The sequence below is a fragment of the Melopsittacus undulatus genome, chromosome 1 (genome assembly GCF_012275295.1).
Source record: "Melopsittacus undulatus isolate bMelUnd1 chromosome 1, bMelUnd1.mat.Z, whole genome shotgun sequence".
Taxonomy (NCBI): Eukaryota; Metazoa; Chordata; class Aves; order Psittaciformes; family Psittaculidae; genus Melopsittacus; species Melopsittacus undulatus.
Window position 1 is genome coordinate 107940452 of NC_047527.1, and position 18384 is coordinate 107958835.

Sequence of the window (18384 nt, forward strand, 5' to 3'; positions counted from 1 at the left end):
TGTCTAACAGTGAAAATAGAGCCCTATAGGGAGCCTTTCTAAATGTTTGAACACCAGACACATATGTGACTTTCACAGGAGAGATTTCTCCCGTTTTTCCTATCCTAACTAATACAGTGTTATCCTTCTGGCATGAGAGCTACTCTGAGCGCATTCTGACAAAACAACACTTTCTGTCATTGCTTCTTTGCACTGCTAGTTTAAAGGCAAGTTATTTAAGACAATGGCAAGTGGAAGACCATGGTTATATAGTGTCCTTCAAGGCTTATCTAAAAAGAAAGATCAAATTCTGCTGCCAGATGCCCATGGGTGACTCTTCAGAACAGATTTAATACTTACAAATCCTCAGCCATAATTGATTTCAGGAACACAAAACTTTGACTCTCTAATACCTGCAACATGAATTACACAGTAAAACAGAAAAGAGGCCCACTTGGAGAGGGCTCCTAAAAACATGCTTAACTTTAAAAGTGAAGGGTCTGACTCACCTAATGGCAATTTATCAGCTTATCATTAGGAATAAGTTTTAATCAGTCTTAGATATGCTGTTAAACTGCAGTTAAACCCAGTTCTGAATTATGAATGATCATGCAATTACAGCAAGTACTAGAAAATGAATGTAAGTACCTTCCTACCCTGAAATACAGCAAATCCAGGATTATAATTCACCCTGGATATTGCCAATTGTACTTGTCACACAGCAATCAGCTATCAACAGATTTCAGATCACAATAGCATAGTAGGATTCCTGGCTTCAATAGCAGGATGGAGAATAATATCAACTAACCTCCATTAATTCCTTAATGTATAGTGTTTACAATGTTCAGATTTGCATTTTGTAGGAGACAGTAGCCATGTTTGGCCTATGAAAAATGGTAATGTCAGAGTATTTGTTAAGGGAAATGTAGATGTATTTTTCTTAACTTTTCTTCAAATATTAAAAATGGATCAGAATTTAGTAAAAATCTCAGCTCAACTTTTTTCAATATTTTTCTGATTTGTTCAGCCTTTCATGGTGGCTTCAGCAGAAGTTAATGGTAACAAGTAAGTAGGTACAACAGATCTATCAATACAGCTATCTGCACTGGAGCTGAAACCTACTGGAAAACAGATTCCACAGAGCAGAAATGCTTTTGCCTAAGGCAATTCAAACAAAAGCAGGTGGGGATTAATGAGGAAAAGGTATTTCTTCTATTCAGATACCTCTTGAAGACTACATCTGTCAGGATTCCATATAAATGCAAACCTTCAAACCTGGCTGCATTGTGGAAATGTTGGAAACTGCTTTTTAAAGATACCCAGCAACCTTCCTACTGTTTGCAACAATCAAATTCTTCATATGCTAGCTTGTAGATTTGTACAGTATTACCTTTTGAACTTTTTCTTTCTTCCTACTTTCTTTCTGATTGTTTCAGTCCCTGGTATCTTCTTTCAAAATTAAAGTAAAAGCCCTTCAGAGCTAAAACTAAACCCACATAAAGATCTACTATTGCACTTAATGAAATGGGCTTCAGTGCATATTATCTGGCTAGAGTATAGGTCCCAAGCCACAGACATTGATTATTACTAGTATTCTGATACTATTACTATCAGTATTTTCTGTCAAACATTATCCTGAAATAGAAAAAGTTTTAAATGAAAGATTTTATATAGCATTTTTTTGGTCAGCTTACCTCAAAAGTATTTTTGGTCATGCCTGAGAGTCCATAATACGATGTACCGGTTGCAATAGCACATACACAAAGTTCTCCTATTTCATCTGTTTTACAGAGCTGAGGAATTCCATCTGGCTTCACTGAACACATTATAGCTATAGGGAGAGCAAAGGACTTTAAAAACATTATGAAATGAACTAAGGAATAATATAAATGCAGTGGGAAACACTTTGACATAAACAGATAAATTGTATGTTGACTGAACCGCTTTCTCAGACATTAAGGTACTGAACATTATGAAATGTTATTTACAGTATAAATAGTATTTAAACAAAGAATGTAAAGATCTTTATGTAAATTCACTCTTTATAATGATAAAAACCCCTAATTTACCTTGCTTTCTAAAATTTCAGTTGATCTGTAATATTGCTGTGAAATGTGATTGCATTCCCAGTGTTGCATACTGAAGACCAGATCTGCTGCAGCCAGTGCTAAATGAAACACCCTAATGGAGTTCTTGATAATAATACTACAGCCAGAGAGGCTGGGAATCAGGAAATCCACCTCTTACAAAGTAGCAAGTAACACCATATCAAGATATTCTAGCAGACTACTACAGTTGTTTTACTAAGAATTTATCAGAGCTCATACTCACTCTCATGAGTCTTATGGGACTGCAGAGGCAGCAGGAGCTAAACGGGAGGGATTAGAAAGCACTGGTCTGAGGAAGAAGTACTATTTTATGTGTCAGCCATGTGAATAAGAATCATGTATTCTACTTTAGCTATAACCTCTGGAGTCTGAGTTCAGCATGTGTAGATTTTGCAGTTGGAAAGAGGATATGACGAACAAGGGAGACCAGAAATGAATCAGCATCTCTTTTAAGTACAAGTGTAAAGAATCTTGAATGCCCTTTCTCTCACTGAGGAAACAGGAGCATGCACTTTTATTAAAATGACCAGAATGTAGTATGAAGTGCAAGATGGCACTTCTGTAATAACACCTAATATCATAACAACCAATCTTACCTTCCTTTAAGCATTCAACTCAAATTTTATAAGATACATCATTATGTTTTATTCCTCTGGTGTATAACAGATACTCTCCTATGAAAAAGTATGGTATTATCCTGCCCTAGTCTTTAGAACATCTCACTTAAAATCTAGCTCTCTTATAAAAAGTCATATCTTCATGTTCATGTTCATGGTTTAAATCTGAATTATCAACATGAACTGTTCAGTCATACTTCCTCTTTCTAATAACTGGGTGACAGCACAAGATCTTTGGAAAAACATTCTGCAAGCCTTCAGATAGTAATTTTGTTGATCCTTAGCCTAGGTTATGAAAACTTTCTCTACCAAGTCTATTTATAGCCTCCAGACACTGTACTCTAACTTTCTTGTTTTCTCTGCTAGTGTCTAACAGTTAAGGAATGGATGTTATGATGCAGTGGCTGGCTGTTTAAACAAAAGTACAGGCAACCACTGCAGTAAAACAGAAGAAATCTTGGGATTTCCAAACCATGAAGTTTTACAAGGCAGTGCTTTTGGATTAGAATGTTTTTCAAGTTTGCATGTTCTAATCCCAGAGCTTGTTGTCTTACAGCAAAGAATGCCAACCTATGACTTTATACAGCTAATTATGTAAACTGCTGAATCATAGTGAGTTTCAAAGAAAGTTCCTTACCTCCTGGCATCACTAAGCCAACATCCTGGACAGTCAGAACAGAAAGCTTTTCTTCAGAGTCCACTCGAATCACTCCATAAGTGAGACCATGCATAGACAGAACTCCTCTTCCTGGTGGCTGATTGCTGTCATCTGTTGGCCTGCAACCATGTGTTATATCCGTGAGGCAGGTGTAAGCATTTACTTATTCTTAAGGGACTGCTGTTGCAAATACTCCAGTTTAAAATTTCACCTGCTTTTTTCCCCTACCAGACCTGACAGAATCCTGGTTTTCAAGTAATTATGTCTATCAACATTCCCATTCAGCAGCCACCCACATATATGGGGCTGCAGAGATGAAAGTAACACCTAACATTTACCCCAAACAGCTTGCATTTAATTTTCAGATAGATTTAGAAAGCTTGCTCAACTACTCAAGTAAAGATTTTTTTGCCTTATTTTAAAAATACTGAAAGGCAGTGCAGATGACATGGACAGAAACTCACTCTAAATATTTGGAAACAATCACTAGACAACTTGACCAATTTTGAAGCAACCTGGAACTAGGAAACCAAACTCATCTGCCAGACTAAAAGTGTAACTATAGCACACCAGTATCAAAGCCAATATTAGAATGCTGTGTCTGAATCGCAGATATGACTTCTTACTCCCAATACTTAAGCATTTAAAATTACTAAACAGAAGAAGTTAGGATGTAATAGACTCACTGCCAAGTATCTGTGGACACAAGAATACTTCACCATTTCAATGTACTTAAATGGACTTCACCTTTTTAGTGAATTGAATTCTTCATATTCTAATTTACTACATGAAAATTAAAACAGTCAGTCATGGTCAAAATGTTGTGGATGCAGCCTCTTTATAACACCTCAGTTTACTCAGATTTACTGCCAACACATATAATTCACAGCATCAGTACAAGCTGTCTGTCAACTTGTTTCAGTATAAAACTACCTGCTTTATCAGTGGATACAATTACTCATATGTAGAGTGTGGCTTTAGCAAATGAATGCTGACGTAGACAAGTTATTAAGTCAGGAGAACATGTCAGGGCTTTTCATGTGTGGAAAGATTCTTATACTATCCTGCAATTGCAAATGCAAAACCAGAAGATAACGTGATACTGATCTGAGCGTTGCTAATGCATCTACGCAGAGCAGCCTGGATCCAGCAAGATGGATAAACCAGACAATATTTAGTTCAAGATTCTGCATTCTTCCTCAATACTCCATCATAACACAACTAATTTTTAACAGATAATGTCTTTCCATATGACATTTCTCCTCTGTTGTTCTTGAAATACTAGATGGGGTTTAACCAATCATGCTCATGTAAGCCTTGCAGTGATCAGCACTATAAATTTCAATTAATAGGTTTTATGAGGCATATTTCTCAAATGACATTGTCAACAAAGGAGGATGTGGGTACACTCGAAAACACATTAGAGTATAACAAATGGTCCTAGTAAACAAGCAGCTGTGATAAAAAGCATTCCCATTATGTAAAAGGAACTTTCAGTGACATTATTGATCAACTTCCTCTCATCCTTCCTCCCCAAAACACATTTTACTGCTCATGAGAAGCAAGGTCTCCTGCAGATAAACACAACTTCTCACAATCTCTAGGAGCTGAGGCCATCTAGACTTTCAGCACATACATTTTCTTCTGTTTCATATCACATTCAAAGACTGCTAAAAAGAAAAGCTGGCACAGCTTGGAAAAACACTGGCTGTGTACAGGACAGGGGTGCTAGGGAGGGAAGCTGGAGGCACATGGCCTGACAGGATCATGCTGGGGGACTTGTCAATAGAGCTGTGGCCTGGGCTGAGATAGCCACTATGGCCAGGTTAGTGTGCAATCGAAGCATTGTGAAGTGGAAGTAGGTGTGCAGAAGGAAAGAGTCGGAGCCAAGGAGTGACAGGGTCCACAGGCATTTCAGAACTATTTCAGGGCACTTCTGGTATCCTGGTAGTCTGAGGTGGGTCCTTGAATGAGACACCAGTTAACATGCTTGAGTCTCTTCTTGCAGGAAACCAGCTACCTGACACCACAAGGGAATACAGTCAGAGGAGCAGGACAGAGGAGTGAAGTGACGACCTAAGCACCTATACATCCTCTTAGAAAGCATCCTGTCATCAACAATTCTTCATTACATGGTATCTAATTTTGTTCTGTGTATGATATTCACATGGGAACAACCCTAAAACAAGCATCTGCCAAAGAGAAGGAGAGAAATCACTTGGAAAGAAGATGAGATATAAATAATCCCATTCCAATGTATTTACAATTTAGTTTAAAGTTCACATTTTTTATTTTCTTTACTAATTCAATATTTCTAATACTGGATTTGGAATTCTGTAAGACTGCTTGCTAGACAAAGAGAAAGCCTTTGATTAAGGTAGGTGCAACTGAACAAAGGTATAAACCCCCTACTTCATATACAAAGTACATGTAGCTTAAACCTCCAGACAAACCTACACCTTTAGTTTCCTTAACCTTGACAGAGGGACAATGTACATCTACTTCAAAGCTGATTTGTTCATACTGAGTAGCTGTAGAGCATTTTGAGAACAGTTACTACTACCATTTTCAGATACAATCTATTTTAACACTATTTTTTGCCAGTCATTCAAATGGGAGAAGACCTGTTCTTAATTTTTGCATTCACTTAAGCAAGTGGGTTCAGACTAATATGCAATAAACCAAAGGGGAATACCATAAAGAATTACTTGCATGACATATTCCTTTAAATATCAGGCTTCATGTTTCAGCTCTAAGTTTAAAGTACCTATTAGTCTATTACTGTCTTTTTCTAAACTATAAAAATATTTCAATTGAGAACTCGTTTTCTTACTCTTCCTTGTAGGAAGATCAGTAGAAATACACCATAGATTTTGAAAGAGTTGAAGCATTAACAGGGAGCTCTCTGGATCTGTGCTCTGCAGGGAATGATTTTAATGCATACTTCAGCTGTAACTGTTTGGAACCTGTATGATAGTAACTTTACTGTCAGTGGAGATGGCTTAAATAAAATGAGAAATACTAAAGCTCCCAAGTTCAGATAGTATTATCCTACCATTAAACACTTCAAAAAAAGGAGATACGTGTTCAGTAACATTCACTGTAGTAAGAACTGCTCTGTTAGTCTGTTGCTACACAGAGAGGCATTGAAGATAAAAATATCTTCTTTATATATTTTTTTAATTATCCACTATTTCATTTACTGATACTGTTTTGTGTTTGTTTTTAATATAAGCTCTCAATGCTAGTTAATTTGAAAATGAATCTCTAGTGCTTCAGATGGCTACAAGCATAGAGTTCAAGTCTAGAAAGTGTACATCAGCCATTGCATATGGAGATACAGTGAGTTCTCTCACTTCACAACCTATCAGGTGCAGATTTCCCAGGGCTAGCATAGGAAATGAAAACCCCTTCCAATTAATCAGTGCTCAGTACAAGCGATGTCTGCTGCCCATCCACCTCTTCTCTGTGCTTACAAGCAAGAGCTCATTCCAAGGGAGTGAAGGTCTGCACTGCCTGTGCTGGGGAAATGCATTGCAAGGAAAACCAGCGTACTCCTTGGTATAAAGCTGAGAACAGGCTGGCAGAGCTCAATAAAGGGCTTTCTGAGATCCTGTAGCTCACTGAAAAGACAACTAACCTGGAGAGGATAAGTCCCTAATGGATATGTTTTAAGCTAGTAATGAGGTGGCTGGAAGTAAACCATACACTCGGGATCATGTCTTTCTTCCTGATATGTTTTGTTGGAAAGCTAATTGAAAATCTAGTCAAGTTTCACTTGGACAGTATATTTTAAACTTTGTGGCAGGAAGTATTTTTACTTAATGCTGTTACAGTTCTTTACACTTTTATACTGTATGTTTTAACATGGGAAACAACTATAAGTGACTGTCGAATTTTAGCTTAAAGACAAAGTGCTGTTTAAAGTACAACTTTTGGAAAATACTGCCAAAACAGACAACAGTTATGCCATTTAGTGTGTGCTACAGCCCTCATGACTGCTGCATACTGACATTCACATACATAAGCCTTATCATGAGAATTTCTATTTCTAGGCACAAAACCCTCAGATTCAAAGGACATTTCTAGGTGATTACTGAGAATCTACGAAGGGTTAATAAGCATCAGTCAGCCAAAATCAATTTGCAGAATGTCATAATTCTCTTTAAACAGACTATTTTAAAGCATGATTTTCCTCGATAGCAATTCCACTTAGATTCTCACATTTTAATTAATCTTAGGCTTATGATGGCATTTTCCCACTTCTTTTTACAGAATTAGCTTTTGCATTTCAGTCTATGTCATTTAAAATTAGGTAAAGTTACAGAAACAGGAACTGTATTATAAAGCTCTCTGAGGTTAAATTATTATTCTACAAATTCTTCTCGTGTGTCTTCTTTGGACAAACAAAATGAGAACTAAAAATGTCACTTAGAAGTTAAGTATGCAGATAATTTAATATATCCCCCCCCCCAAATTATCATATATATTCTACAGTGGGTTTATTTCCACTGGTGTAACACAGTACCTTCGAATAGCCACAGTGAGAGCTTCTGGTGAACTAGCACAGGGACAAATGACCTCCTGTCTTAGACCTTTACTTTGGAAGACATTGAGAAATGCATCACAGGAAGATATAGACCCTGGGGTAAAGAAAATGAAAAAAAATCAGAGGAGAAAAAGAATCTGATTTCTGAAGAGACACTATTAAAACTGCAAACTCACTACTGAATATGAGGGCTTTTCAGGAGAAACAATTTAAAAAGCACCCATATCCACTGGGAAAGAAGTCATAGCTGCTGCAACTATATATACATACAGTTGTGTATGCATACAGGGAATAAAGACTAATTTTTTGAGCATAAAGTCCTGTCACTATAGAAAAACCATTACTGCCAGATTTACAGTACTAATTTTATTACAGTTTTAGTATGAGGCAGATTAAAGATTTAATTCAGAAACTGAAAATAAACTACTACAAACAAGTAGAACATTTATGCATTGCTGTCTTAAATAACATAGAGAGACAGTTCATGGTGTTAATTGTCATGAAGTTATCCAGATGTGGTTTTCTAGAGTAGTGTATATAAGTATTCCCCTAAAAATCTCGGTTACTTCTGCATCTGAACAACATCATTCAGAAGAAATGTACTCATCCTTTCTATAGCTCAAGGTTATTTATTTCAGTCTTTATACATGACTGTCATGTTACACAGAACCGCATTTATTTCACCTTAGGTTATGTAGAATATTGAGTTTGTTTCACGATTAGCTGAAGAAAATACATTCAAAAAAATACAAAATTAATCACTGTTTCCATAAATATCATAGAGTTTGCAGAAGACAAGCCCTTTACTTTGTAAATATTTTAGCTAAGATGACTGAAGATTGAAACTTTAAATGCAAGACAGGAAACACTTCCTATTCTCTACTAGACTGCAGAAGCATAGCTTACATGGGTTTGCACCATCAGCCACAATTAGCATACGCAGTGAGGAAAGGTTGATGTCTCTCTGATCTCGATGTGCCACCAATGCCCAGTGCATGTCTCTGGATTTTACACAGGCAACTTTCGCTGCAATAAGAATGGGAAGATTACTAATACACCATACAAACGCTATACAGCTCTATTACCAATTTGTACTTTTGATTTTAACTATCAAGTATACTTTTGTATATTCTTGTTCCTTACCTTTGTATTGACAGACTTTTTGTATCCATGACAGTGGATTCACTTTCATTAAGGAGTATGGAATACTTATAACATGCATCATGTTCATGACACTCTGAAATCAAATGAGAAAAATGTTTTTTGTAAACAATCATGGTAATTACTTATATTGTGTTATGGGCAGGGGCATCTATACAAATCATTCTATGCTTGCTATATTGTCAATGCTGGCATTTATCTTCTCCTATATAGTTATCTACATTAAGATGAATCAGACCTCCATTTTCTAATGCTTTGATTAAGGTTTAAAGAGTCAGACTAGTCAGATCATAACTTTGAAGCTGCACAGAAATGAACAGATTTAGTCTCTAGTTATACTCTAAGCATTTCACTTTAAACAGAAAAAAAAACCCAAAACAAACAAGCCACCAAACACTGGATGAACAATTTCTGTATATTTGCTATGTAGGTTACTATCACTAAATCTGCTAAATCTCCATATATATGAAGACTCTTTACTCAAAAAGGACAGGGAACAGAAACATATCTGTCTAAAGAAATCCATTCCTTTGAAGACTGAAAAACTACTAATGGCAGCGGGGCACAAATAATTCAAAAGACAGCAGACAGAGAAATTGGGGTCACAGGTTAAGCAAAGATCAATGTATTTTAACAAAAAAGAAATGAAGGAGTTTTCAGTCCTTCTCCAGGTGGGTTAATTCCAGTATTTTCAACAAGGTCATGAAAAGCCACAGGAAGTTTAGACAAAGTAGCTAAGTGAAAACAACGATAGATCCAAACCCAATCTCTTAGTCTGAGGCAGTGAATTGCTTTAGTGATTTCTCAGTGTTACTACTAAGCAAACAGCATGTAAATGAACTGCTGCTTTATTTCTGTTACCATTTAGAAACATTTGAGGGCAACACGTCTCTTGTCACAGCAGCTCAAGTAAACATAGTATTTCTCTTGGAAAATTTAGGCTTAAGAAAGGTTAAGTGTCCCAGTAGATCAGCCATCTAAACACTGGTAGAACTGCAAAGATAGTGCTCCTTGCAGTCTGGTACAAATGTAGGTACAGGAAAAGCATGGGCAGGTCATGAAAAAAACAAAGTTCATACCAAGATTAATAGCAAAGGAAGGCGTAGGAAAGTTCTGTTAAGATGTTTGCTTTCAACATCAGTGACAGACATGTTTTTTTTAACATGAATACTTGCTGGCATTAAGCTTAATAGATTGTTTCTGCTGTCATAGTGTTATTACTGTCCTTTGATACTAAGAACAAGATAACACTGTATGGGAAAAGTATATCAGATCCCTGGGAACTACAGCATGTAGGATCCATACATCCGGGGACCCCCAAGCAGTAGCACTTGAAAACTTGGTATCTGTTCTTAAAATGACCAGTAAATAGTAATTATTTGTCTAACTGTAGTCAGACATCTTGATAAGCAGTCCACAGAAAGACACCTTTATAAGCAATTTTTAAAAATATGTCAGTTACCTCTGATGTCAACTGAGGAAGACATTAAAACAGCAAGTAGACAATTTATGCAATTTAAATTATCAGAAATGCTTTAATGTTAGCAAAACCATCTGTCGTGGGAGTTCTGATAGAAAGCTAGTCAGAGGCAATATAGCTATGCCAGTGGATGCTACATATTCTCACAGAGGCAAGTACTAATTTAATTTGTTTCTGCTACAAAGTCTGATCTCAAAATCATGAATCAGTAAGATCAGAATAAGAATAGGGCCAGAGTACTTGACATGATGCATAAAATATACATTGGCATCTTCACTGTGCTTATTATGGGTAAATGCACTAGCATAAGATAAGGGGTTTAAGTTACATATTTTTTGCTTCCAAAGCAAAAAAAATGGTCTCAGAAGAAACTGTAGAAATCCCAGTTTGTGCTAGAAATAAGTGCATTAGGTTAGTTTATTTTCAAATACTCACAGAAAATACAAAAACATACTTACTGTAAGAATCCCATGCCATAAACCAACATCCTTCTTGAAATCTAATACATTCACAATTGTTTCAGCTGCCCAACAAAAACACAAGAGAATTTCTTTTTTAGAACACGGCATTAACCCAAGGCAAACTCACTCAGAGGAAGTTCTTGTTCCTCTCACAGAGTTATTTTAAACGTGTATGTATTTCTAAAACAAATGAAAAAAATCAGTTGTTTTTTTTATAATCTAGAAGCCATTGACACAGATCTACGTAAAAAATAAGACAGGAGCCTGATGAGAAACAAATTACAATTCATACTTGATTTTAAGGATGAAGCAAGGGAAGGGAACTCTGTACCTTCTGTGTATCCACATGCCTGGGTCAGGGCTTGGCAGTGTGTCAGCAGTGCAATCCTTGTCACAGTCACCCCAAGCACACTACCATCTTTACATGTTTTGTACTAAAAAGAAATAAGCAGGGAAAGTCAATGTACAATAGTTGTCCTATTCCCATTATTTAATAGCTATGTTTAAAGTGTTTCTTATGTAGGTGGCTGATGGACACATCTAATGACCATTTTCAGAAAGAAGCAGTTTGAGAGGAGTGGGGTTTTTTTTGTTAAAAGACACTTTTTTCAGATAGGCTTTCTTTTTTTGACTATAGCTTCCCAGGCTTGATATCAGAAATCCATCTGCTGTTGGAATACAGGCCTTATGGAAAAAGAATTCTAACAATTGTGATCATGTTAATGACTAAAGGACTGGTTAGATTTAGCAGAGAATAACCTAGTTCGGTCTGCTCAGTGTTCACATTACATTAACAGGCCAACCAATAAACCTGAGCTTCTTCCTTCCATGTCTTACAAGGCACGGGCTGAATCCTTGCTGGGCACTATTATAGTAATCTGTATGCATACATATGGAAAGACACAAGTTCTTTGATCAGAAGAGTATGAAAGTATGGAATAGTCATGAGAAAGAAGCATAGAAAAGAGGTGCGAGATCACTGCTGATGACTGCAGTAATTTTTGCAACTTTATGCAAGAGTCTGGAAACTATCAGTGGCAATTTAAGTAAATTAAACACTAATCTTTTTCCATGATGAAGATAATTAGCAAAGATTGAGACTGGAGGCATCTCTGCTTCTCTAGCCCAATGTTCTGACTGCACAAAGATAGGAAATACCTTTGCTCCATTCACTTGAACTTACTCCCTTGGAATAATCATTTAAATTCAGTATTAACATCACTGAATTCAAGGCATTTGAGTCTATGCAGAAGTAGGAATAAAAGAGAAAGATTAAACTTAACAGTACTGCTAATTTTCCCTTCCTGATGCTAGTCTTTTGAAGAAGCGTGACTCACAAAGCAGTAAGTGACAGGCAAGCATTTGAACAAGAAATTCTTTCTCTTTCAAAGGATCTGAAGGTTGTGATACCAGAACTGAAGCTTCACTGTGAAACTTGCCAACTACCCGTCTCAAGGTCAGTGGGCAAGCCCACACTGTGCATGAGACCAAGACTGGTCAAGGCAAGTTTAATATAATATTGTGGCAGCCATGTAGATGACATAAAAACATTGTTGGAAACCCCCAAAATGCAATTTAACATTTCATTAACTTTTCTGAAATCAATATCCAGTATAATTTATTAGAAAGTATTACTTATTAACAGGCTAAACCAGGATGTTCTTTGCTTTTGTTACTGGTGAATGAATAATGATGTTTACTTAATCCAGAAGTGCCATATGCAATGAATCAAGAAGATGCATCTTCATTAACTCACCTCAATGTAAGCTGTGTCATTGTTTGCATCCTTGATGTGTGGGAACCAGTCACGAGGTGGCTTGGAGAGGTGTTTAGACTCTGTGACAAACCACAGGAGCTTTGGCCAGCCTGAGGTACAAAGAAAGTCAGCTTTTGTTGAGTTTCTGACAGGTAAGACAACACAAAACTCTTCTCTGCCAGAGCTTTTCTTCTGAAATGCCTGTGTAACCATTACCTAAACACTGCTTCTTTCAAACCTCACCACAGTGTGGGAAAGCAGATTTTCCAGAACTGCTTTCTTAACACGGCTATCGTGGCCATCTCAGACAATTCCTTGAAGAAATGCTGGACTGTTTCTGCTGTTATTGATCCAAATAGTTTTTTACCACTCTCCTGACAGAGGTTACTGTCCCTACCACTTTACTATAGGACTGATTTGTATGAATGCTTTTCATTTCCTACAGTTCTGAGTCTTGGTTTAATTTCACCTGTGGCCACAGTAGGTCAACAGCAGCCTGGCTAAACCTGCAGAGAACCACATCAAGAGCACTCGTACCACTCAACAGTCTCTCTACCAGCCAGTGTCACACAGCCAGGAAAACTGTGAACCAGTAGCCATGGCTGCTCCTGAGGCAAGTGTCTTCATGGGCCTGATTCTCACTCACTACAATTGAACAAGTGCCTTATAGTAAATGACATATTTGCGATAAGCAAGGGTTAGCTTACCTTTAAACTGTGGTATCTCCCCTGTGGGGCTTTTAGGCAGTCCTTTATGGCATGCGTCGCTAGTCAAGGCCACAGTAACTCCACAGCTTCCAAGCAAAAAACCTATTTGTTGACTTCCTGCATCCTAAGAGATGACAAAATAAAAAGCAATACAAAGAATTGTTAGGAAGTGATCACAGGCTGAAAAGGTTATTGTCCTTTGGCATATTACCTCAAGAGGAAAACAAGTCTCTTTCCTTTAAGCAACTTAGCTGATTATCAGAACTCATTCATACACTAACAAAGATATTCCATAAACTAGATATCCTCCTGTCTGCAATAACATAAGTTGTAAAGAGAAGTGAAGCCATCAGAGGGTGCCTGCCCTCACATCCCTTCAGAAATGATGAGTGGCTGGGGGAAGTGGCACCGGCCAGACTGTGCCATCCAGAGGGACCCTTGGAGGAATGGGCTGTCAGGAATCTTCATAAAGACAAAAGCAAAATACTACACCTAGGGAGGAACTACATGGTGCACCAATATGGGCTTGGGGATGACTAGCTGGAAAGCAGATTTACAGTAAGGCACCTGGGGGTCCTGGTGGACACCAAGTTGAATATGAGGACGCAATATGCCATTGCACTAAGGCGGCAAATGGTAACCTGGGTTGTGTTAGGCAAAGTACTGCCAGCAGGTTGAGGGAGGTGATCCTTCCCTCTACTCAGTACTAGTGTGGCACATCTCAGCTGCTGGGTCCAGTTCTGGGCTTCCAAGTACAAGACATGGAGCTCCTGGAGAGAGTCCAGCATATGGCCACTATGATAATTAACGGATTGGAGCACCTTTCCCATGTGCAAAGACTGAGAGAGCTGGGACTGCTCAGCCTTGAGAAGGCTTAGATAGGAATCTCATCAATGTGTACAAACATCTGAAGGACGGTGTAAAGAAGATCAAGACAGGCTCTTTCACGTGTGCCCAGTGACAGGACCCAGAGGCAATGGACACAAATAACAAAAGAGGAGGTTGCCTCTGAACATGAGGAAACATGCTTTTACTGTGAGGGTGACTGGCACATGTTGTCCAGGCACGTTGTGGATTCTCTATCTCTGCAGATAATCAAATGCCATCTGGACATAGTCCTGGGCAACCCGCTCTAAGTGGCCCTGCTTGAGCAGGTTAGCTGGACCAGATGATCTCCAAAGGTCTCTGTTAACCTCAACCATTCCACGACTCTGTAACAGTTCTAGGAAATAATACAGGTTATCAGATGCTTCTACCTGGAGAAAAAGCTTTCAACTCGCAAGATGTTATGATGGCTATGCAGTACCACTATTTATGCTATCTAACTTCATTTGCCAATAACCATTTCATTGAGTAGTTACAGACACATTTCAGGAGCACTACAGATAGTCAAGAGCCCATTAGAGAAAGCACATTACATTTTACTTTCATCAAGGGGATACAAGCAGTGAGGATAAATAGTCATGTAGTGATTTTCAAGTCTAGGCCATAGCTGTTCCTTAAGAGATGCTGTGCTTCTACAGCATTATTTCTGCTTTATGTATAGTGTCTTGTCATGATTCTTTCATGAGCTTTACATCTATCCACTAGGTTCTTCAACTGAGCAAACCCCTAGATGTAAATGTACATAGAAGTATCAACCCTTCCTTCACAGAATGATTCCACAGAAAAGAGCCTACAGAGTTTTAAAAGATCACATTAAAATCAACCATAAAGCACACATAATCATGGAAGCAACCATAAATACAGAACAGTAGTCTTGATTTATTTATCCCATGTTAAATCATATGATACAAAGAAAGCCCCAAGCCTATGTGGCTAATTTTTAAAGCAATTTTTATGTAGTCAAATAAAGCGATCTAAAATGGGGAACCAATGAGATCAGAGATAAAAAAGAAGCTTACTTGTTTTCCATACCACCTTAAAATATGTATATGGCACCAATTATCATAACGTTGACAGCTGAGCAAACAATTTGGGACAATAAACTGATCTGTCAAAACTCAGCTATGTAATACCTTCCATTCAGAATAACTGCAGTTGCTTTTGCTTGCTATAACCAAAATGCATATAAAACCAGGAAAAAATGACAAGGTATTTGTTAAAGATTTTACAATTTTTTTTAAATTTAAAAATTTAATTTTAAATTTCCAAATTTTAAAATCAAGCTTGTGCATCATCTCTTCCAGTAACAACTCAGACACAGACTAACTGGTGTACTCATGAACATATTTTGGGCAGCGTGTTGTCAATCCCACTATACCTGCACCAGAAGATCTTCTAGGACAAAAAGGGCTTTTTAAAACATTACTGTCCTCACTGACTCTTAAAGCTAGGTGGTCCGTATCCATGTTGTCAAAACCCTTGGCCAAGTGCTTGGCCAGATCAGACCCTGACTCCACACTAGGATGAGACCTGGCATCTCCACCTTTGGCATCTTCTCAACGGAAGGAAACTGACTGCCTCAACAATGCAGGAAAGATGGCTCTCCTTGGAGGTCCCTCAAAAGGAATGGCAGGAAGATGAGGGCTGGAGTGCTCCATGGGGAACATCACTCCTTGAGAAAGACACACCCTTTGAGACCTGCTCTCTATCATCCTGGGAAGCCACCACTTTCTCAAAATATCAGACCAATACTCCAAATTTCTCACTAAACTGAATCTAAAATATAGTTATCAGTGTATGTGTATGTATGAATTTCTAACTGCAAATTAAAAAAGCACATAAATTTCATAATTGAATGCAGCAACTACCTCTATCTCAAATTTAAATTAAAATGTTTAACTGTATGCTCTATAAAAGACTGATAGCAAACTGTTTCACCACTATACCAAGAAAATGCTGTTTCTCAAGTAATCAAATTCCATTTACTGAAGGACTCTATAAGCACACACTAACCTAATAAATTCCATTAAGAAATCTAACATACATAAAACAGTAAGAAGTGTGGACCTTAGAGTATCAGCATATCATGGCCCTAGGGGATACATCAGTTAAGTAATAATCTGTCAAGCTCTTCTCATAGCAAAACAAAATAACAAGAAAAGGAAATTTTAGTATTAACAGCTTGAGGTTTTTAGATAACACAAGAAATAATTACTATGCTTCATTTAGTGCTATATCAACTAGTTTAGAGCATGTCCACATGAATATTATTCACCCATTTGTAGTAGCTCACACACAAGCAGAGAGATTCATGCATAGACTACTTAATACAATCTACTCACATGTCACAGTTTCTAATAACAGACTGTTGTTCACCAAGACAACCCCATCTCAATAGCATGAAAATCTTCACCACATTCTTTTCTGCATAGTTAATTCTTTCATTTGAAAGGACAACACGACTGCACAATTGTGTGACACAACACAGGAGACTGGAAGAATTTCACCACACATGGAAAATATCCAGTGTGTTTTACAGACTTTCAAATCCTATTCCATGCCCTTGGTGTCTTGGTGTCACACCTCCTAACTGGTGGCTTCATCCTGACTGCAAAAAATACTGCAGAGAACAGAGATGAAGAAGGGGTTGACATCCCTTGGTCCATACAGGTGCCCTGTGATATCTGCTGCCCCATGGAAGCAACTGGTTGTAACTACTCAGGTGGCGTAGAGCTACTGGACTGACAGCCAGGAAGTAGAAGATCTGAAACTATGTCAAGCTGAGAGCCTTACAGATCACACAGACACACCACAACCTTACTGACACACTCAACCATGTAAACATGAGTCTTGGCTGTTCCTCATACCTCAGCATGAGAGCCCCAAGAGCAGTAAGTACCTTGGGTTAAACTTGGAAGTTTGAAAAGTGAAAACTTGAATTGAAAACAGTCATTTGCATGAAGCAGTCAAAGCTTCTGTGTAGGCCGGGAAAAAAACTACTCACTTTAAACACATTGATTAATTCAGATTTCACAAACTATCGGCATCCCTTTCGATTAATGTAAAATGAATGAATGAATGAACATCTGCAATGCTGAAAATTGCTTTCTAAGTAGGAAAAAAAGAAATCAAATCATCTGTTGCTAAAAAAAGATAAAAACTCCTCCCCTCCCTTCATCTCCCCCCACAGATAAAATCACCCTCCTGCTCATAAAGGGAATAGATTTTCACAACTTACTGTTTTGCCAGCAGTGTTATTAGCTAATCTGCTACTTTGGCAACACCCCATTTGCCACAAACACTTTATTTTCCTGAATTTTGTGGGGGTAGAAAAAACCTTAGGGAGGCAGTGGAGACCAGGTGAAACAACTCAACCAACGCAGTCCCAATGGCAGACACGGAGAGACTTGCCACTGATGCTCATTGTCAAATCCTCCACACTTCACAATTTGAAATGACACATAATGCAGGTGGAAGGCAAGAGATAGAGCTGAGCTATTGTAGCATGAGGTTTGAGACCACATGCTGACTTTGGAACTATCATTTTACATTTCTTGAAGGCACAGCACTTGCCGAGGTATGAAAAATGAGGGCTTCATAGCTTTAGACTATGTCTGCACACACCTAGAGAGATCAATCTTTCAGATGAAGCGAGCCAGATATCCTCTCTGCTGTAGGTAGCCATTCAAGGTTCTCTAAAGACTTTTATTAAAGGTTCCTTAAAGGTTTTCACCAGTACCTGGAGGCAAATTGTCTTCTTCCTGCTGCAGAGTCATAATTCATTGTCAGAATAAAAAAATCCCATGTGTGGTTGCATTTCAGCATGCTGTTAATGTCATTGCTATAATGCTTTGTGAGTCTATCTGTGTGAAGAAAAACAATTATGATCCTTTCTCTGTGAGTGAGAGTGCATGTCCTTATCTAATAAGGAAGTAAGGAAGAGACAGCCTGTGCCAAGGTTGGCATGATAAAGGTTACTCCCGTCCACTTGCAAGCCTCAGACAGCTTTCAGAATGAGGATTA

The 18384-nt window shown here is 37.9% G+C and overlaps 1 protein-coding gene across 1 annotated transcript in view; it reads right to left on the bottom strand.

Moving 5' to 3' along the window:
• Positions 1-18384, bottom strand: part of DIP2C (disco interacting protein 2 homolog C) — a 230050-nt gene that overhangs the window by 69741 nt on the left and 141925 nt on the right. Inside the window, exons 11-19 of the mRNA XM_034061370.1 lie at positions 13477-13600; positions 12770-12879; positions 11345-11447; positions 11011-11075; positions 9055-9148; positions 8818-8937; positions 7891-8005; positions 3342-3481; positions 1674-1810 (exon numbers count right to left, since the gene is read on the bottom strand). Of these exons, the coding sequence (XP_033917261.1) occupies positions 1674-1810; positions 3342-3481; positions 7891-8005; positions 8818-8937; positions 9055-9148; positions 11011-11075; positions 11345-11447; positions 12770-12879; positions 13477-13600 (1008 nt within the window). The remainder of the gene's footprint in view (positions 1-1673; positions 1811-3341; positions 3482-7890; positions 8006-8817; positions 8938-9054; positions 9149-11010; positions 11076-11344; positions 11448-12769; positions 12880-13476; positions 13601-18384) is intronic.